General features: G+C 36.0%; 1 protein-coding gene across 3 annotated transcripts in view; it reads right to left on the bottom strand.

The window, feature by feature from the left end:
- The window catches only part of Rnls (renalase, FAD dependent amine oxidase), a 311,878-nt gene that overhangs the window by 9,668 nt on the left and 278,902 nt on the right, over nt 1-23,308 (bottom strand). For 2 of the 3 annotated variants that reach the window (XM_074078831.1, XM_074078832.1), the window contains exon 6: nt 17,814-17,989. In XM_074078831.1, the coding sequence (XP_073934932.1) occupies nt 17,814-17,989 (176 nt within the window). Of the gene's footprint in view, nt 1-4,940; nt 5,073-17,813; nt 17,990-23,308 lie in introns of all 3 variants that reach the window. The other variant, XR_012449697.1, reaches the window with a different exon arrangement.

Below are 23,308 nucleotides of genomic sequence, written 5' to 3'. Positions count from 1 at the left end.
GTACCAATTCCAGAACTGAGTCTGGTTGTCTTCTAGACCACTCATCTTGGTAGGCAAATATCCCAATTGTGTCATAGGTTACAGGGGTGACACGTGTGTAGCAACTCCTGACAGACATCCCTCATCAATTGTGGCATTCTTTCCCACTGAGCCCAGAAGTGGCCTCAGCATACTTGCTTCAGTGCTCCAGGCAGCCAATACCAGTCAATTGGAGCTGGCACCAGAAAGGAATCCTATATAGCAACTCTAGATTAGAAGACTGAATAGCAAACATATAATTAGAAATAAAGGAATTAAATATCCTTGATTTTTTTTCCTTTTTCTTTTCTCCCATTAAGCCAGGATAGCCTGAGGCACTGCATTCTCCAAACCAAAGACATCTCAATGTTAAGAAACAGGACCACATCAGAGTCATTTCCTCCAGATGATGCTGGAAGCCCAATTGTAATTCCTTCTAATAACATCCTAAACTCCCTTCCAGACTATCTCCCTTCCATGGGTCACATGAGGGCTCTCTTTAACTGTGTGTGCATATAAAGTACAGGTGTTTTGGTTGCTGCTGTAGGTCTTCTAAATTGCTTGCTAAAAATACCAAAGCTTGTGGGAAAAATAGGATTTTAGAATATGACTCAAAACCTGTGGAACTCTTAACCAAGAACTAACAAAAACAATAGATATCCCTCTAAAGTGACTAGCACAGCTACATTTACCCAGTCTCAGATGAATAGCAGTGGTCCATTCTTCGCAGCCTAAACTCTGTGCTTTGTGCTTCTCCTTTGAGAAACAGGTGGGTCCTTAAGGGCAGGGCCTGTACCTCTTTGCTTCTCAAAGAGACTATTTTGATCTAAATTAAAAATATTATCAAAGTTGTAGGCTTTTTCACCAATTCATTATTTTGGTGTAGGGGAAATATCTCATGATTTCACCATCTGTGTTTGTACCTTGGTTATCATGGTGGGAAATCCCACAGTCCTTCAGGCCACTGAAGCAGTCAGTGTTTTTATGAAAGAAAGGTACCTCTGAATAATTTCAGTTTTTTCCTTAAACACTTAGCTTCTAGCTGACTGGCCAGCAGCGATCCTTTGCACAGGAAGCTGACTTGGGATCTTTACATTTGGTAAAGCTTTATTTTTTTCTTGTGAGAAAAGGTACTCAATTACTTCACATCATAAATTTGGTATATGAAATCAATATAATTTCCCCCAATATTGATATTTCTCAATTGTATACAGTAGTCCTTATCCACAGGGGATATATTCCAAGACCCTAAGTGGATGCCTAAAATTGTAGAAGGTACAGAACTGTAGAGATACATTAGTCTCCCATTATTCATAGTTTTGATTCCCATGGTTCAGTTACAGTTTGGTGCAGTTGGATGGTCAACTGCATCCAGAAATACTAAGTGTAAAGTTCTAGAAATAAACAGCCCATAAGTTAGAAATTGCATGCTGTTATGAGTGGCAGGATGAAATCTCATGCCCCTCTCATGATGCTCCTTTTCACTCACCCTGGATGTGAGTCATCTTTTTGCCCCAGTGTATCCAAGCTGTATAGCTACCTGCCTCACAACAGTTATTCTCATAACTTTTATTGTGCTATACTGTCAGAGTTATTCTATTTTATTATTGTTGTCAATCTTTTACTGTGCCTAATTGATAAGTCAATGTTTATTATTGTATGTATAGGAAAAAACACAGTCTTTATATGGTTTGGCATTATCTGAGTTTCAGGGATCCTCTGGGGGTCTTGATATGTACCACCATGGATAAGGGGGGACTATAGGATGAACTAACTCACAGGAAAATACCCAGGCACTGGGTTTCTGAGGGTAACTCTTTACTTAAATTATTTCTGAATTCAGGGAAATCTTATTGTTTCTTAGTTGCACACTCACTTGCAACTAAGAAACAATAATTTGCTTGGGGCAAATTCTCAGTACTAATCTCCTTGCCTTGCCATCTCCCCAGTCCATTGTGTGTGTGTGTGTGTGTGTGTGTGTGTGTGTGTGTGTATTGACCACACTGGCAGTAATGAGTAGCTATGAAGGCTGACATTGTATGGAGATGATTCATACAGTTTTCACTTCTTGGCCTTCCTCTACTGTGCTGCCAATGTAAACCTACCCATGCCACGGTACATAAACAGAAGAAATTGAATGTTTACTTAGCTTATTCTTTTATAGCCCCGATGCAAATCATAAAGGTAGTGGTTCCTAAAAGGCAATCCATGGCAAGATGAAAAAAATGAGGAGTATTATGAGATTTTCCACGGAGCTAAATGTGCTATATTTGTAATATTTATATATTAGATATGAGGTTCTGCCTTTTCTGTTTTGGTTATTTTCTCCCTTTAATTCTTATAGTTTATGCTTTATGGATGCTTAATTGTAAGACTGCTATAGTTTGGATCTTGAATGTCTCCTAAAAGTCCATGTGTTAAGACTTGATATCCAGAACCTTTGGGAGGTGGGGTCCAGTGGAAGGTCCTTAGGTTATTGGTCATGCCCACAGAGCGGACTGTCTGATCCAGGCCTCTTTCTCTTTCTCTCTTTGGTTTGGGGATGAAGTGAATGGTTTTTCTCTGCACACGCTCCTTACATGATATGCTACCTTGTCACAGGCTCAAATCCAAACAGGCTACTGGAACCTCTAAAACTGTGATTCAAAATAAACCAACCTTCCTTCCTTCCTTCCTTCCTTCCTTCCTTCCTGACCTACTTCCTTCCTTCCTTCCTTCCTTCCTTCCTTCCTTCTTTCCTTCCTTCCTTCCTCCCTTTCTTTCTCTCTCCCTCCCTCCTTCTCCTCCTCCATCTCTCTCCCCCCCTCTTTCTCTCTCAGTAGGACAGGGGTTTGAACTCAGGCTTTGCACTTGCACAGCAGGTGCTCTAATACTTGAGTCATACTTCCAGCACATTTTCCTCTGGTTATTTTGGACATGAGGTCTTCTGAACTATTTGCCAGGTCTGGCCTTGAACTGTGCTCCTGCCTATTTCAGTCTCTCAAGTAACTAGGATTACAGGCCTAAGCACCAGTGCCCAGCTAACTTTTTTCACTTTTTAAGCATATTAGCTCAGGTATTTTGTTACAATAACAGAATAAGCTGACTAACACAAGGCTAAAAACATGGCAATATTATATTGATTCCCAAAACATTTAGAGGAGCTTTACTACGAAATATAAACGCATGGAGTCACTGCTCTGGAGTGAGACTTGATGTATCTCAGAACACAATCTCTGTCAGCCTGAAGAATGTTTCCTATAAAGAGGGGTGGGGGTTAGGGAGGAGTTAAACATAGTAAAGTTTGAAAAACCATCAATAACCTCAGGTAACACTAAACAACCTATATTAGGCTTGGTGAGTAGATGAGAAATTTTAAAAAATTGAATGTAATCTTGTGTAAAATTTATTTCCCCAAAACCTGTACAACTTCTCTTTTATACAAATATTGGTTTAGATGGAGCTAGAATCTAGAATAACACATTCTTCAGTTGTTCATGTATAATTATTCAGGTAGTAACCATAAAAGTTATGGAGGAAAACAGAAATTAGGGAGGAGATTTAATCAAGTGTGGAATAAATATCTCCCTTCAAATTGTATGTGCCCCATAGGGGAAAGGTGGATCATACTGATTCCTGTATATACTTCCCCATTCTTAATGCATTCATTCCTAAGGCATTGAATATAGCATGATTCATATGACTGTTTATAAAAGCAGAGAGAAATCTAAATGCATGAGGCCAGAACTTGTTCTGGTGTTAATGAAAATGTTTGCTTACATATTTATCTATGGGGAACTAGTCCAAAGTACTCTGAGAAAGGTGGGACTTAAGTGTGAGTTCATAGTTAATAATACTATTAACTATTGTGTAAATTTCCATGATATAGGGAAGGAAAATCTGGGGCACAAAAGTTAAACATAGATTTTTTTAACATATAAGATGTTTTCTATTGGCCAAATTTAAAATATAATGCTTCTACTCCTCCCCCTATTTAAAAGAAGTCTCTCTGGTGTTTGATGAAAATAACACTGCTGATTTTTCTACATTTAACTCATCAGAATGCAATTTGGTAAGAGACAGTTCATGTTTAAAGACTTGAGTCTTCAGAAATAGAAAGCTATGGGGGCTGTGTCTCATTTGTCTTTGTATTTTGGTATTTAGCCCTCCATTGTAGAAGATCTGTGTTGAGTAAATGCTCACAGAATGTACACATAAGAACAAATTCAAACTTTCAAAAATTTTAAATTCTCAGGGATCAGATGATATCTAAATGTGGTTAATTTTTTCATGACTAGCATAATTTCCTTTGGTTTCACAGTTTCTAAATTTTGCTTCTTCTTTCCCATTATCTATACTATTAAACTCTTATTTCATTACTCCTAATACCTCATTATTCTAATTCATTTTGTGAATAGTTTCAGTGCACAGCACAACTATTCTTGTACCCACTGTCCTGACTCTGACACCAATGTCATCAAGCAGAGTTCTCTGCCTTAGGCTCACCTTTATTATAGACATCAGGCAATAATACCAGGAATATTTGTATCAGGCAGAATTTCAAATACTAAGTGAGAATGGTTTTCCACCCATTCTCATCTCATAAAATGCCATTGTGAAGCGTACCAGAAGATCTGGGTGTGGTGGCCCAGACCTTTAACCCAGCACTTGGGAAACCGAGGCAGGAGGCTTATGAGTTTGAGGCCAGCCTGGACTACACAGTGAGACCCTGTCTCAAAACAAAAACAAAAACAAAAACAAGAATACCATGAAAAGCATACAAAATACAACTAGATGAGTGCATATATGCTATGTCCCTTAAAGGCTTATTCACCAGTCTGTGGTTTTGTTGGGAGGTGGTGGAAACTTTAAGAGGTGGGGACTTGCAGGAGGAAGTTAGGCCACTGGAAATATGTCCTTGAAGGGGATATTGGGACTCTCACCTTTTCTCTTTTGCTTCTCAGCTGCCATGAGTTGAGCAGTTTTGTCCTTCCACGCTTTCCCCATCATGAGGTCCTACCTTGTCACAGGCCCCAAAACAATGAGGCCAAGCAACCATGGATCAAAATATGGATCTGAAACCACAAACCAAAATGATTCTTTCCTCCTAGGAAGCTGATCATTTCACATATTTTGTTACAGGAAAAAGCTGACTAACACAGTAAGTGTAAATGTGTATGTGCTGATCTGATGGGATAGATGCATATTTGCTTTAATTTCAAAAATGGAGAATGTAACACCAGAGTCCACTGTATCACCATAATGTGTGGCTAAGCTGAAGTGAAAATTTACAGACATGAAGTCTAAATAGCACTTTTAAGTATTTTTTTTTCTGGGAGTTTGGTAAATATATTCTTGAGAGCTATAGGTCAGAGAGTAAAGAAATAATTTTTTTTTCAGGTGACCTAGCCAATTTATGTCTGTCTCTTTTTAAAATTGTTTCATAAAACTTTCTTTTTATGCTTAGGTTTTTGTGGCACAACAGAAATCTTACATACATGAAACATATTTGCTACATCATTAAGAGTGATGTTAAGGATTACTTTTTTTTAAAACCATGTACTGCATATTAAAGAAGATAAGTGATACTCAGAAACTAGGATTTTAATGATAAATTGGGGTTCTGATTATATCACTTAACCTGCTGGTAATCATATTTCTTTGAATGTTTTAGCTTTTTTAGTCACTGTCAACACATGTGTGTTTTCCTGCAGAGATGGTACATTTTTTTATAGGTTCTTATGTGTTGTGTGGTCATCTCATCTTTCCCCTGTTCTACTCATCTCTCCAGTGTTCTATTACATTTAATGGTGATTTCATAAACCCGTTTCTTTGTTGCACTGTAGGGAAAGTCTTGCATGTATTATGAACTCTTGGCTAGAGAGCTCTGCATCTGGTACTGCAGAGAGCTGCTATAAAATTACTATTGGTAGCAAAACTCTAGGTATGAAGAAAGTGATGTGGTTCGGTCAATTCTCAGTGGAGCTTTTCAGTTTATTGGTATTTTTCTATTCTACTTTAATAAACCATTGGGTAGATGCAGGCAGAATGTGCCACAAATCAATTATATGATCCATGTAGCAGTTTTAGTGGGCTTAAACTGCAAAGGATATACTTTCCTGAAATTATATATTTAATTGCTAAGGTCTATATGAATGTGTTTAGGTCTATTATATCTTATAAAGTCCTGAAAATACTGGAGAAGTCTATTTAGATGAGCACTTATTCAGAATGAGCTCACAATAAAGAATAAAGTATGGTTTTCTTTAGTACTGTCACAGTCATAATGGACAAAACAACAGTCATATTACATTTCCCTTTAGAGTTTCTAATTTAGTAGAAAAATTTTCTGTCCTCAGCAACTATTAGCATGTTCATTCATTAATTCTTCAAATATTTGTTTTGTTCCTTACAGCTGCTGAGCACTATGAAAGGTGTGACGGTACAAAACCACTGTCTTCCTGTAATATGATTTAACAGATTTGGAATCCTTTGGTTTTCATCTAAATATAGATGTTCCACCAGACTCCCAAAGGATCCAAGTATTTGGGATTCTAGGACACAGAAGGCCAAAAAAGCTTCCAATGGTGAATCAAGAGAGAGTGAAAATCATTTTTCCTCCTCAATTTGGCCTCATCACTACTTCTTCCCTAAGTTAGCTGCTTAATTCCCTCATTGGATCCATCCTTCTGCATCCCTTTTCCCATTCCCATCCATTCTTTCTCTTGATCATCAGAAGCCTGGCCACTGATATTTCTTTCTACTCCTCATGCATGTTTAATGAACCCATCAGTTTTGTCTAGGCTGTGAGCTTCTGGCAAAAAAAGAATGCAACCAATTTGATCTCAGGTCTAGGAACAACCTTCTTTCTACTTTTAATAGAAAGTAAAAGGTTCAACTCTATGCTCTTCAGAGTGACAGTAATGAAGAACAAAAATCACAGGTCAGCTTAATTGAAGCATGCATTATATACCCTTTCTGTGAGGCCTGTTCTGTAAATTTTGACAATGTATATAGCCATGTAACAGTTACTACAAATAATATAAAGGACTTTCCCATCATCCCCCAATTCCATTTTGTTTCTTTGTAGTTAACCCTGTCATCAGAAACACAGCCACTGATAATCACTGATTCATTTTTGTCCTATAGTTTTGCCTTTTACAGAAAGTCATATAAATCAACCTTGAGTCTGACTTCTTCCACTGAGATAATGCTTCTGAGACTCACTAATGTTAATTCAAATATTATTACGTAGTTGCTTTTTATTATGGAGTAATTTTGCATTTATGGATGTGCAACAATATTTTTACTTATTTATCAAGTAGGGAATCTTTGGGTTATTTCCAGTGTGAGGTGATTATTAATAAAGCTGCCATAATCATTTGCATATAGGCTTTTGTGTACAGATTTTCATCCCTCTTTCACTTGAGTCATGCCTCCAGTCCTTTTTGCTTCAGTTGTCTTTCAGATAGTATCTTGTGCTTTTTGCCTGGGTCAGTCTTGGACCACAATCCTCCCACCTATGCCTCCCATTTAGGATTATGAATGTGTACCACCATGCCCAGTTTGTCTGTTGAGATGGGGTCTTGCTAGCTGTTTGCCTCAACTACAGTACTCTGTATCTGCATCTTGAATAGTTGGGATTACAGGTATGAGCTACCACACCTGGCTGCTTTGTAGTACTATTGAAATTGGTAAGTGTGAGTCTTTCATCTTAGGTCTTTTTTCTGTGGTACTGGGGCAGGGCCTTGAGACTCCTAGGCAAGTGCTCTACCACTTGAGCTACTCCACAAGTCCTTTGGCTTTTAGGTTTTTTGTTTTATTATTTTTTTTTTTGAGATAAGGTTTTACATCTTTGCTTGGGCTGGCTTTGAACTGCAATCCTTCTGTCTCTGTCTCCCAATAGCAAGTAGCACTATGTCTGGCTTAGGTCTTCTTTTAATAGATTGTTTTGGCAGGTCAGAGAGCCCTCAAAATTCTATATGAATTTTAGAATCAGAATTTCATTTCTGCATAGACCAACTGAGATTCTGACAGAGAGGGCAATGAATGTGTAGATCACTTTGGGTAATATTTACATCTTAAAAATATTATAGACCTTTGAATATATGACATCTTTTCATTCATTTAGGTCATCTTAAATTTTTTCTTTCAACATGCATTATAGTTTTCAATGAAGAATTTTTATAACCTCATGGCTAACTTCAAATTTTCTTCTTTAGTGAGGTGCTTTTCAAATCTTTTGCCAATTTTTAAACAACTGGACTGTTTGCTTTTTATCATTGATTTGTGAGACTTCTTTGCATATTCAGGATACCAGTCTTTTAGTGCTTGTTAGTTGCATCACTTTGGGCAAAATGTTCAACAGGAACCTCAATTTTCTCATTTAAAATAAAGATAACATTTACTTCCTGATCTGCCAGAGCTGTTGTGAAGATAAAATGAAAACAAGTATAAAAGTACTTTCCAAAATCAGAGTATCCAAATGTTATATAAATGTTAGCTATGATTATTTCTACCTGAGAGAATGAAATACCGTCTAAAACACTGATGTGGACTATCACAGCACACAGAAGTACTATATCAGATGATGGCAACAGCAAGATGAAAATACAGAATTAGAAAACCTGAAATAGAATCAATAGACCCTGTACTGCAGACACTTCTGATTGTGGTAATAGCCATGTCCCAGCCAGAGGACAATGACAGAACCATAACTGAGCTGAATATTCAGAGAGCTTTGCAAAACAAGTCAGAAGTACTGGATCAGCTGATCTCTCAGGACTCATCATCCCATATTCCAAGTGACCCCATGTTTCTGCCACACTGAATTATGGACCATTTCTCAAATGCACCTTTACCTCTGTTTGCCTTGGGATGGAGCATGTGTTGTTGGATCATTGCCCATATCATTCTCTTTGCCTGTCTGACTTCCTCATCTTGCAATACTTAGCTTAAATGACATTTAGGAAGCAGTTTCTTACCTCTTCTTCCTCTCTGCTTTATCACAATTATCTGCTTGCTGATTTATCACCCTTCCTGATTGACTATACAGAAACCTCTTTGAAGGAAGAAGGATGTCTTTAGAACCCAGTACGATGTCTGGCACATAGTAGGAGTTCAATAAATGTGTGTTGGATGAAAACATGAGTGTATGTTATTAAATTCAAATGTGAGTATAAACAGCTCATACCAACTAAACTTTTTTCAGTTAGTTTTATCATAATACTCATGTCTACCCCAAGTGGTGCAAGTAGAATTATTCTTCATGAAACAGTGCTGAAATAGGGCCTATTTCTCTCAGGGTATCCATGTTCATGGATTAACATCCACCATCCAGTTTTTAGGTATTAATAGTGGATGCAGATGAATGCATATATAGTATTTGTCCAGAACAAATGACATAGACTCCTTTTAAAAGTTTTCCATAAAGTATTACTATTTAAAAGAGCTATTTTGAATAAGTGTGATACTGACTACATGGCACTTTAAGTTCCAAGACAGCTTGAGAAAAAATGACTTCATTAAACTCATATGTGTTAAAATACTTAATAGTTCATACAATATGGAATTTTGTGAAAAGAGGAAGTATCTGCCCATATAAACTTCAATTAAACTGTGACTGTACATCAATAATTCAATGACTACAATTTCTCAGCTGATGATCTCACACTGTGTACTACCTCATTAATAAACTGAAGCAAGTGGCTAGCTCTGTGCCAGTGACAAAGAGGTGGAAGATTACTCACTGGAACATTACTAGGTTTCCTGTTGATAAATTGGGTCAGGCCACAGTCCACCTATCCCAAAAGGCCTGTTTTGGCTGCCAAAGGTCACTATTAACGTATGGTACATAAGCAAAAATTGCTCTTGTGGCCATAATTTCATGCCAAGAAATGTTGACTCATGGCACAAATGTGTTAAATTATCAGATGCAAGAAAATGTGCAAGTTAGTTCAGCAATCAATGGCAAGAAGCTGGAAAATCTTCAAGCTTAAAAAAACCCAACAAGAGGCAAGAACTTGTGTCCAGAGGGATCTACCACTTCTACCTCTTGTTGTTCTGATTTTATTCAAGAGTCCATTATGAGTATGACTAAAGTGTCACAGCCAAGGACACTGGATCAGCTCTTCTGAAACATTCTTTTCTGGAACTATTTATATATGTGAAACAGAAAGGACAGCAACTCTCAAAAGAGAAGAGCGTAAGAAAAAAGTGGGTTTGAGTGAGCTAATCAAGCAAAGAGAGAAGGGTCCCACAGAGCTAAGCTATCAACAAAGAAATAACCATCAATGCACCTTCTTATCACCTTGTGTCACCTTCTCTTCTTACTATCACTAGTTAGTGTACTAATTGAGAACTTGCTTTGTGTTAGTGTCTGCAGTAAATGTTTTCTATTGTGCTCTCTAATTTCACCCCAACTCTAACTGTAAGGGATCAATTTAATTACTGCCTTTTACAGATGAGGATGCTGAGGCTTAGAGTTGCAGTCTACTCAAAGGCACACAGAGTCCATGTGTGAATTGAATCTCTCCAAATCCAAAGTCCCAGATGATAATCACATCACATTATTAAAATTAAGGAATTATAAAGCACAAAAGTGGAAGAAAAGTCATAGGACTAGTGGCAGAATGACCAAGAGAGTATGGTTTTGTTATGGTTTTGGTATACTTTAACTGACAAATGCAATTGATTATTAGCTTTCAAAGTACTTATCCTAGAAGGTCATATATTTATATTCATAATGATGGAATAGACAGTCTTTTATGGGTGTGAGATTTAAACTGCTTTTAGAATCAGCTTATCAGTCATAAGAATAGACAAATATAGATCAGTCATATTTTTTACTTAAAAAATTTAAAAAATTACAAAGATCAACCATCTATTTCATCAGAAATATTTAAGTTTAAATGATTGTTTTTTCTTTTAAATATCATATTCAACCTCAAATTTAAAGATCTTATTCTACTGATGATATGTTGAAGAACATGTGTCAGGCTTGGAAAGCCTTAATGTCTCCCAAAGACCCATGTGTTAAAGGCTTGTCCCTAGGGTGGTACTAGCGGGAGGTGGTAAACATTTAAGAGGTGAAGCCTACAAGAAGGTCCTTAGGTCACTCGGGATGTACTCATGAAGGGATTGAGGAAGCTCAGTCCTTTCTCCTCTTTTGCTCCATGGCTTGTGCCCACAGGGCTAAAACAATGAAGCCAATCAATCATGAAATGGAATCTCCAAAACTGTGAGCCAAAATAAACCTTTTTTCATGGTAAGTTGATTATCTCAGGTATTTTGTTATAGAAATGGAAAAGCTGACTAAAACAAAATGTTGTGCCCAATCTTGTTGAAATAAGAGTGTAGCTTGTAAACTGGCTGACCACTTTGAAGGGAGCTCTTGTCCCCTCAAATCCCTTTGATTTACAAGTTTTGTATTCTTATGACATCAGTTACTAGTTTCCAGTTTCGACTTTGCATAAAAGAAAATGAGGATAACAATAGAAAATGCATATGAAAGAGAAAGAAAAAAATTATATTAATGATTACTGCCTGACCATCCAATGCAGAAATTAAATATAATTATCCATCAGATATGAATCTCAGGAGAGAATAATATAAGTTTATGGGTAGCCTCAGGTTATTCTGCATGTACGTCCACTTCCTCTGTCAAATACAAATTTGCAAGGAAAATTTTGGCCTGAAGCTGCTGTGTAATTCTTCTTTGTTTTTTCTTCTATTTCCTGGGCGGTAATTTACCAATTGATGTAATCAGTTGAGAAAGAACTGCAAAAACAAAAATTGGGATTTTCTACTGAAAAGAACAATGATTCCCTTGTCTAAGAGGGGGAAAAGAACAGTCAAAAGAGAAGAATGTGAATGGAAGGGCAAAGAAAAGAGAGAAAAGGATAAGCCTATATGGCAGACTGTGAGGGAAAGTTTCTGTGTGGAGTTAAGGGTAGAAAGAGAAAATTTGAGAAGGCTTCCAGAAAAGGTATATTCTAGGAATGCAAAAGAGAATTCCAAAAGCACTGCTGAGGTTGATGAACTTTTCATATTCTTTAAAATTCTGCAAGAGATACCATAATGATCGGAATTACTTCAAATTCTTTTGGATTGCTGGATTATATATCTTTGGCTGCAACAATATACCAAGACTGGGCCATGAGGAGCTCTTGATTTGTTCAGGTTACAGTAGAATAACAGGTTATACTTTATCCAGATTCTAATAATTTAACATTTACAGGTATTCCTAATACTGGATTCATGGAAAAATTCTAGGTTGATGATATGCCCTCATAACTATGAAATTTCTGTATTTATGTGTGCATTTAAAAAAAAATGAATCTTATGTTTATCACTTCATCAGGTCCTTTAAGTCCTTCTATTCAAAAAAATGAAAGGAGAAAGTGAAGACATAGTCTTGGGAAAGAAGACTAAATGAAAAAATATAACTACAGAACATAACTCATTTCTAATTCTACTGTGGAAGTTTAACAAGCGAGTCCAAATGCATTTATTTTGCCAAAGATACCAGTGTGTTAATTCGCCACCTCCTTACACCTTAAAATTCTTCTCCTGATCTCCTTGTTGTTTGGTACCTTTTAAAAATAAAGTAACTCATGATTATGGTAAGTAAAGTGGGGGTAAAGGGCCACTTACATTTTCTAGAACTGAAGGAACATGGGGAAAATTAGAGTTAAACTTGAACACAAATCAGACATAAGCTACAGTTTGAGAAGGGATCATGGTAGATACTGAAATGAAAGGAAGCACAACAAATGATGATGGTGAAAGTATCAGGTTTATGAAACTAATGTCTGCTGTCGTGTTACATGGAAAAACATTTTCAGTGATAATTTGTCTGCTGAAAGTGTTAATATATCCTATTTGTTACAGAAACCTTAGTGCAATGTGTCACGGACTAAGAATCAAATTATGGTTACTGGATAAATATTTAAATTCTAGAGGGCAATTAGCTGCAAAAGGAAAGAACCAAAATCATAAAAAAATCTGCAACTGCTTCGTTAAGTTTGTTTGAACCAACTACTTAAGTATTTTATCCAAACTCAAAATAAGAGGCACAGAGCAGCTCCCAAGTTGTTCAAACATACATTCTTTCTTCATCTGCTGCGTGCAGAAGAATGTACTGCTATTTTGCTCAAGAAAAAAAAAATCAGTTTAGAGTCTTAGAAGATGGCCTCAGCAAATAATAGTCTCCAGGGTTTCATGAGCAGTGTACCCTCCAGCTGTCATTGTGGATATGTGACACTAGAGATAGCACTGGGCATGGGAGAGAAATTACTTCTCCTCCAACAAAATATTCCCATATTTCTTTCAGATAGCAGCTACTCTCTTATTGAGGCTGGGGTCTTAGAGGGTTGGTGCTCTCTGCAAAGATTTTATGGGGGAAGAAGACACTGTGTCACAAAAAGATCTAGTAAGGGATTCAAAGAAAGGAGGGTGTGATTGACAGAAGGATGTCCACATGCTAAGCCCTGGAGCCTGTAAATATGTTCTGTTACATGGAAAGGAAGAATTAAGGCTGCAGGTGCACAATAATCTGCTGAACCACAATCCTGAGATGAGGAGATTATCCTGGATTATCCAAGTAGTACCAAAGTACTCAGAAGGGTCCTTAAGGGAAGAGTGAAGCAGAAGAAAAGGTCACAGTGGTACAATGTGAGAAGTACTTGAGCTCATTTTGAAGATGGAAGAAGGGGCACAAGTTAATGGACTTGTGCAACTTCTCCAAAATGGAAAAGGCTAAAAAATTGATTATCTCCAAAGGCCTTCAGAAAGGAAGGCAGCCCTGACAACACTTTGATTTTATGCCAGTGAGTCCCATTCTGGACTTCTGACCTTTAAAATTGCAAATTAATAAATGTGTACTGTTTTAACCTACAAAGTCACTGGTAATTTGTTGCAGCAACAATTTGAAACAGAGGATGAATGGTGAAGAGGGAAGGACTGAGAGGCATGTCAACAAGCTCTGTTATGATTAGCCATGGGAGCTTAATTAAGGAAGCTATTTCTTTGAGGCTCCATTTTCCCATTGCTATAGTGAGTTTAAACTATCAAATTCAAATAAGACTACTTTTAAAAAACAATATAATTTGAATAATTTATATGGAATTTACCAGTAGACATTTAAAAATTTGAATTTATTCACTTATTTATTTTTATGATGACTTTTTAAAAAGAGTAGTACTATGGTTTGTGTGTGTTCCCCAAGGAGTCACATGTTATAAGCATGGTCCCCACATGATGATGTTGAGAGGTGATGAACTTCCAAAAGGTGGAGCTGGGGGATCTGGTTGTGTTTTCGGGGGCACTACTCTTGCAAAAGATTAAGGTAGTTGCTTATGGAACTTTTAGAGTGAGTTGTTATAAAAGAGCCCCTCCCCACTCTGGTTGCTGGTCTCACCATGTGCTCTCTCCCTCGCTCGTGTGCTTTCACTACTGTGATGCCACCAGGAAGTGACACAACTAATGGGTCCCTCAGTAGGCTGGTGCTAGACTGTTTGGACTTTCACTTTCCAAAACTGTGAGCTAATAAACTTCTTTACTCTTTACAAATTACCTAACTTCAAGTATTTCATTATAGTAATGGGGAATAATAAGCAGTTTTAAGTACTCAGCAAAATTTAGGAGAAGGTACAGAGCTTTCCCATATATTCTGCCCCTCCAAACATTTAGAGCCTCCCCCATTATTAACACCCTCCAGTAGAGTGAATGGTACATTTGTTACAACTGATGAATCTACATGGATACAACATTATCTTCCCAAGTCCATAGTTCACATTAGGGTTCACCTTTGGTACTGTATACCCTATGCATTGGGACAAATGTATAATGACATGTATTCAACAGTATAGTGTCAGAGTATTTTAACTATCCCAAATGCTTCTTTTCTCTCTCTCTTCTAACCCTGGCAACCACTGAGCTTTTTATTTTCTCCATAATTTTGTCTTTTCCAGAATATCACACATAGTTGGAATCATACAATATATAACCTTTTTAGATTAGCTTTTTTACTTGGTAATATTCACTTATATTTCCACTGTATCTTTTTTTCTGGTTTTATAGCTCATTTCTTTTTAATGCTGAATAATATTCATTGTACCATGGTTCCTTTATTAACCTACCAAAGGACATTTTGGTGTCTTCCAAGTTTTCTCTGTTATAAATAAAGCTGCTTTAAACTTCCATGTGCAGGTTTTGTGTGGGTATATTTTCATTTCCTTTGGGTAAATATCAAGGAGAGTGATTGTTGGATCACACAGTAAGAGTATATGTAGTTTTCTAAGAAACTACTAAACTGGCTTCCAACATCTGTACTATTTTGCCTTTCCACCAGCAATGAATGGCAGTTATTATTGCTCTATGCCCTCATCAGCATTTGATGTTGGTGGTCTGAATTTTGGCCATGTTAGTTGTGTGTTGGTGTCTCATAGTTATTTATAAGACTACTTTTGACATTAAATGAGATCACATTTTTAAATTGTCCAGATCCAGGCCTGACATGCTAAAGGTGTTCATCATTGCAATCCTTGTCTCCTGTAGCACTCGGTGCCAGGATGCAATATAAGGATCACAAAAGAAGAGAAAGAAGGATAAAAAAAAATCATGGAGAAAAATGTTGGGCCTGAAGGGTTTCAGATAAGGAAACCACATCACCCAGCACTATTTGGGACAGAGGTACCTGCTAGTGATCTAAAGAAACTTTCATACTATGAGGGTGTGTTCTTCAGAAAAAGAAGAAGGGAGCTAGAACAACAGTATGGAGAGCAGAAGAAGGAACAGAATTAGAAGAGGGAAGAATGAGCAGAATAAGAAGAGGACGAAAAGTAAAGGAACACAGGGTGGGATCTAGATTGGAAGAAAATATGGGTGGGATTTCCCCTGCCAAGTACCTCTACTAAGAAAAGAGTCCTCGATCCTACATTATTCTTCCCCTTCATTTAGCACTATTTAAGATCACATTCATACACAAACATACATGAATTAATTGAAAGTAGACTATGGGGGCTCATACTTTTCTGTCAAATTCCAAAGATGGATCTTTTAAAAGAATTAGAGAAATGTAGTCTTGAGAAAAGTAACTGAAAACTAACTAGTTAAATGATATTAAGTCTCTTGACCTTTCATCGATTATTTCTTTTTCAGTGATGATGCAACATGCATGTAAGTTGTATATAGGTGAGATCTCTGAAATAAATGACAACGTCATGTTTTATAGAATGATGCTCAAGATATTAGAGAAGTATATGAACAGTGAAAAATGAAAATTTTAAGTCTGAATCATAACTTATTCCCTTTTAAGCTTTGCAGCCAATGTAGATTTCATGTCTAGAGAGTTGTAAATGTAATGGAATAATTTCAACATCCAAGTTGTAATAAAAATCATGGCTAGGGTTTGGATGTACATTTTGTTCAAAAGAATTTTTATTAAAATTTGTGATATTGCACAACTTTGAATAGGCCATTTTATGGTTAGGACAAGTCTATTTTTAATAATACATCAAATTTTAAGAAATAAGTAGATTTTAAGACCATTTTTCAGTTTATTAATAAATTATTTATGAGAAAGGCACAAAAAGAAACCTCACAAACTATTGTTCTTTTAAAGTAGTGTTTGTAAATTGCAAAGTGACTTAGTGTGTAATATATCTAGTTTCAAATTTTAACAAGATTATTTTCATGGTTTCTTTTTCAAGCCAACCTAAAATTGAGTTAAATATCATTCAAATACATTAGTTATAGAGATTTTTCAATGCTTTTTAAAAAGAAAAAGAAGTTTTCTTAAGTGACCATGACATGTTTAAGTAAATATTTCTCCAAAGGTTCAGTGTGTAATTTAATTTGAGAAGATATGAGTAAACACAGACCTGCTGTAATATTTTAGGAAGTAATTTACTATTTCCTCTGATTTTTGGAAAGCCCTTTAAGATATACAAAATCTGCTGCAATTTTCCACAGCTCTGCTTTTTCTAAAGGCTTCACAGCTTGTATAACCGGTAGTGTTTGATAAGCCTGTTAATCAATGGTCTCAGAAATCTCAGGTTAAAAGAAAAGAACAACTCATTGCATCTTTTCTCTATCTACCCTTTGTTTCACTGACTCCCATGACTTCACTACTGGTCTGAAATTGAGTTACAGATCAAAAGATTTTTCTTATCTACACCCCCATATTCTGTAAGAATATGCAGAGATTTTTTAAAAAGTCAACATTTACTTAGTATAAAGAGCTCTAAGTTTGATCTATGAGAGCGAACAGACTTATCTAACACCCCCCCGCCAAAAAAACCCAGCTCAATTAGCTGGTCTACGCAGGTACTCATCTTCCCCTCCTAAAGAGCTCTGCTGGCAGCAGTCAAAACCAAAGTGGGAACTTAATAAAAATGAAAATTGTGGTAGCAAAATACACTTACTAGGTTAATTTGACATATTGCAAAAATTTGGTAGGTTAAAGCGGTTTCTATATAACCACAGTACTAATTTAGAAAACCCCAGAGAAACAGCTGCATATTGATGTATAACCTGCATTACTGCATAGGAAACCCCAGAATTTCAGGGTGTGTCTTCAGATGCCAGTGTTTGGACATAGCATTTGTGAAAAGAGGTTTATACACCTCTTGAGAAATAGTGCGACAAGGAAACCTGTAAAAATTACACTTCTGCATTTTGTAAATACATACTTGCTCCAAAGATCCCATTGTTTATTACTTTTGCTACAGACAGGCAAAGGATGGAAAAGTGAAGTCAGTTCTGCAGTCTACTCAGAAAACTCTTGTGCTCATACCACAGGATTATCTGATTACCTGTGAATGTCTCCACTTCCGGCATTTGGTAAAAATTGGCCGAGGCAGCCCTGGCAGAAGGTCTTCCAGCTGCTGGAAGATTAATTCCTGCACATCCTCTGTGCTCTGCTCCAAGTACTTAACTCCAAAGGGGACGGTGGTGTGAATCACTAGGGAAGGCCCAGTTTCGGATGACTCTGTAGTGTAAGAGGAACAAAGACACATGTTACTGTGAGGGAACATGCAAGGTCTGCCAGCCTTTCAACTCAGTTAAAAATGAAGCATAAATGAAGCTATTTCAGAAATTCAAAATCAGCTTCAGCTTTCCTGAAGAGGAAGACAGATTCAAGATATGCTTTACAGAACCAGTCTTATTAAAGTACTGAAAGGAAGGGTAACAAAAATACTTAATGTGTATTGACTTGGGAATAGCTGAATTTATTGGTATTTTCACCTCTCATCCACTAAATTGAAAGCTCTTCAGGGCAGGGACCACCCCCTTCTCTTAATACATATCCTCTATCCTTAAATTCTGAGGACAAAGTGATGTTTAATAAATACTTATTCATTTTATATTAAGCAGATTGAAAAATATTTTTCTGAAATTATACAAATGCTAGACCAAATATCTTTAACCCCTTCAAAAAGAAATCAAACTCCTCTCTAAAAACAGAATTGTCCTCATAATATTTTTCTTTTCTTTCTTTTGTTTTTTTCTTGAATAGGGTCTCACTATGTAGCCCAGGCTGACCTTGAACTCATGATCCTCCTGCTTTAGACTCCTGAGTGCTGGGATTACAGGCATGTAATCCTGCTTCTTTATCTTTTAATCAGCATTATAAATAAAAGTTTGCTCCATATATAACAATGGGAGCTGCTTTCCACTTTTGTTTGCCACTGAATTTGTTTTTGCTATATTTTCACAATTATAAACAATGAGTGTCTGCTTATTATCTTTCACTCTTTGGAAGAATACAGGCAACTGAATAAAGTTTGAAGTTGAAAGCAACTTCAGGCAATGGAGACATTAGAAAACAATCTTGGAAAGATGGTTAACAAGAATTTGTTATTTGTTTAAATCATACAGAAGCAAAAGTTGAGGGGGAACAATAATAGTTTTCAAATGCATGAAACATAAGAAAGTTGTTTCCCCGATGAAAGAAAAGAATGCGAGAGTATGTAAGGTGCTAATGGGCTGGCAAGCTCGATTGTGAAAATTCTTTCATTTTGATTGCAAAAGGCAATACTATTTGAGTTACATTGGTACAATTTTACACAGGAAAGAAAGGGTTGAATGATATAAGCCACTTAAGCCACTTCCTTGCTGCATGCCCACTTAACCTCTTTACATTTCAGAGACTTTTTTTATTTTTGTAAAATGGGAGTAAGTTTGTACCTACCACATAGTTTATGGTATAGATTAAGTATCATAGTGTACATGAAATGCCGGGCACACTTTCTGGTACAGAGGAGGTACTTAATAAATGCAAACAATAGGAATGAAAGCAATAAACCAGACACAAGTGCAATGTTCCTGAGGTCAAATTATAGGTCTGAGGTTTTTTTTTTTTTTTTTTTTCCTCCATTGCACTTGGGTCAGAGAATTCATAACCATGGCTTATGAATTTTATAGCAAAATACAGGGAACAAATCCCCAAGTGATGTAAGTCTTTTAAAGTGTAGTAAGTGCTTCCAAATAATTTCACACATATGAAGTTAGGGACGTGAATTCAGAATCTGTGCAGTAAATGCCACAGTCAGTCAGATTGTCCATTGTTTACCTCACTGTAGCTGGAATAACTTGAAGGGGAAACAGAGGGACCATCTTTTTGAGCATTGAATGTTTAACCTGTAGGTTTGGATTTTTCTGGTTCCATCCAGCAGTCCGAAAATATCTCAGGGATGCTGCCACACTGAGAAATCCATTGGATATTGTCTCAGTGGGTGTTATTTATGGTGTTGGTTAATAAACTGAAGAAGGATTGTTCTAGTGAGAGCGTAATCAATGCCATTCTACTTCTACATTTGGTAACTTTGTGGTATCAAATCTTCCCAGTGACAGAGAAAGCTATCTGGTCAGCATTTTGAAACACAGGCGATGGAGTTCTACTTGCCATCTATAATAGGCTTCAAAGCGACATGAATGCCAGTTGTGTGCTAGCACTGAGAATCAAGAGGTTGCACTAACTCAGTCATTTGTTCTAGGAAGAACTCATAAAGTCACTAAGACCAGTGAGGGGCAATGCCAAGTTTCTCCCATTTACATTAACTATCTACTCTTAGGAGAGTGATAAAAATGAAATTTAAGACCCAAAGTGAAACAGTTCTTGCATAACAATGAGAAAACAACCTGGTTACTTTTCTTGGAACTGGACAAAATTTTTTGAGAATTTAGATTAAAATTTGAATAGTTACAAGCTAAAACCACCAGTTGAGGGGAAAGTGTCCCCAACCCCAAATTAAAGGGTATTTTTAGAAGATGAAGTCGAAAATACAGAGTCAACCAGAGTTTAAACATGACCAAGATTTGGAAATACAGAATTATAAAAAGCCACAAATATTTTAATAGGATTCAGAGAATAAATTTAGTAGAATCATTATTCCTTAGGCACTGAGAAACTAACGATGCTATCTTTTCTTTATCAGTTTAACAAGCATAGCCCTTTGCTTTTGGCATATCAATTGCAAAGTTCATAGGAAGCTGACTATTATTTCTGTACTTTGGGAGATCAATGGTTGTAGAGTCAGAAGATAAGCATTTGAACCCCTGCATCCTTAGTAGCCCTGTGGACTTGAACAAGTTAATTTCTTGCCATACTACTTGGCTTATAAGGCTATTATGAGGTTTAAATGGTTAAGTCACATAAATGCCTGTTCTTCAAATATGAGGTGCTACACAATGTAAGGCATTCCTGGGAAATACTCATGTTTTGAGCTCTGTTGTATTGAGAGTGGCTTAGAAGGGAATAATGGAATTGACTTCTCTCAAAGCATTAAGATTATTACATCAACACCTCAGGATCAATGGCAGACTACTCCAGAGCATAGGCACAGTAATGTTTTTATTGTATTAAAATGTATATTAACATAAAATTACCATTTTAACATGTTTTAGATGTACACTCCTGTAGGGTTAAGTATATTCACATCGTTATGCAACCATTGCCACCATCAATCTCTAGAATTTTTCATCATCCTAAACTGAAACATCCTAAAATGAAACTCCACATCTATTAAATATGACTCTCTACTTTCTATTTCCCCCAGCCCTTGGCAACCACCATTCTATGTTCTGTCTACAAATTTTCCTGTTTTCATATAAGTGGAATCATACAGTTTTGTCCTTTTGTGACTGGTTTCTTTCACTTGGCATATGGTTTTCAAGATTTATTTATGTTGTTTACTTTGAATATTTGGAAGGTATTTACAACAGAATTAAGGAAACTCCCTTACACTATTTTTTTTTGCCATAAATTGATATTTAATTTTATCTTTTGTTATTTCTGATTTTCTAGATACATGGCTTTTATACCTTAATTTGTTTATGTTGTGAATTATAATAAGTATATTATTTTGATATACCAAAAAATCCCACCATGTTGAAGCACGTAATAGTACTTTATTCTTTCATGTTGTCGAGTAAGGATTCCATTGTATGAGTATACCACATGCTGTTCATCAACAATGGACACTTGGGTTGCTTCTTACCTTTTGGCTATTGTTAATAATGCTGCTTGGAATCTGACTACACAAATGTCTGGTCAAGTCTCTGTTTTCACTTCTTTGGAGTATATAGCCACAAGTGGAATTGTTGGGTCATACAGCAATTCTATCTACTTTTTGAAGAATTACCATTCTTTCACACTAGTTACACCATTTTTATATTTCTCTTAACAATGTACAAGAGTTCTAGCTTTTTTTCATCCTTTCCAGTACTTGTTATTTTCTGCTTTTTATGTTTGTTTGTTAATAGCTATCCTAATAAGCTAAATGGGTATTTATTGTATAGTGTACAATTTTGAGTGGGGGTTAGGACATTGAATGGTGATAATAGCCAGTGACTCATGCTTGTAATCCTAGGTACTCAGGAGGCAGAGATCAGGAGGATGGCAGTTGGAAGCCAGCCTGGGCAAATAGTTCTATGAGACCCTACCTTGAAAAACCCTTCACAAGAACAGGGCTAGTGGAGTGGCTCAAGGTGAAGGCCCTGAGTTCAATTCTTAGTACTGCAAAAAAAAGAAAAGTGTTAACAATAGTCCCAGAAGTAGCAGCAGTATTAACCATTGTTAATAGAGCTTCGGCAAAGAAAGTTCTCACATTAATTACTTATAGTGACAACTCAGTCACCTGTTCTCCAAATAGAAACTGAAATTTGTTTTGAAATAAGCACCTGGCTTCCTCAGATCCATGGTCATATCAGCTGTAATAAAAACATTAACATGTTAAGTTTACTTAATTAAAAACAAAGATTGTCATATTGATTCAAAACAGTGACATCCAACTACATGTTTCTTATAATAAAAATATTTTTAAAGTAAATTTTAACTCAGTTGTTGAGAGACTATGCTATATATGATGTTTTAAGATTTGTCAAATGGATATACATTTCACTCTCATAAGTGCAGTATTTGTACTTGAATAGAATTTTCTGGATGGCAAATTAACATTTTATATAAGTCCATTAGAACAATCTCATTAATTGTGCGATTTTCATAAACCAAGTTCTCCCATTTTTTTTGTCTGCTTGACCAATTACTGAGAGAAGCATCTCTCCTCATGATGGTAAGCTTACCAATGTCTCCTTTCAGGTTGGACAAGTTTTGCTTTCTAGTAAGTAGTTTCCTGATACTGAATCTTTTAATAATATGCTCTAAACATTTTTATACAGAGATTTGTTTTTACTTTCAAGTTTATTTTTTGCTTTTTTTGTCTTATTTTTCAATACTGGTTTCTTTTTTATAATTTTAAAAAAATGCCTTTTTTATTATGCCATTTTTACATTCTATTTCTCCCTCTATTCATTTGGAAGTTATATATTTATTGATATTTTTAAGGGATATTTATACATTTAAGCATCTATATTAAATTTAAAATTAAAAGTATATTAACATCTTTATCATTTTTCCAAATAATATTTGAGCTTTAGAACATTTTAGTTCTGATTTTATATGCTTTCCTTTGCCTGGGATTATTTTCCTTCTTTAGTTTTGTCTTAATACAGTCAATGTTTGCTTTTACTTATGCACATCTTTTTTCTTGGATCTCAAATCTTCCTACTACTATAATTTTTCTCTTACCAAAGTATCTTCTTTTGAAGTTTCTTAAATGAGGTCCTACTGGAGATAATCTCTGTCAGTTTCTGTTTTCTTAAAGATATCTTTATTTCACTCTTATTTGTTAAATATAATTTTTCTTACTATGTAACAAAGATTGAAAATGTTTTCTTTAGGATTTTAAAGATGTGATTCCATTGTAGGAGGTTGCTGAGAAGTCAACCCTTAATTTGATTGCAGATT

The sequence above is a fragment of the Castor canadensis genome, chromosome 7 (assembly GCF_047511655.1).
Source record: "Castor canadensis chromosome 7, mCasCan1.hap1v2, whole genome shotgun sequence".
Taxonomy (NCBI): Eukaryota; Metazoa; Chordata; class Mammalia; order Rodentia; family Castoridae; genus Castor; species Castor canadensis.
This window is presented reverse-complemented; position numbering and strand designations above follow the sequence as displayed.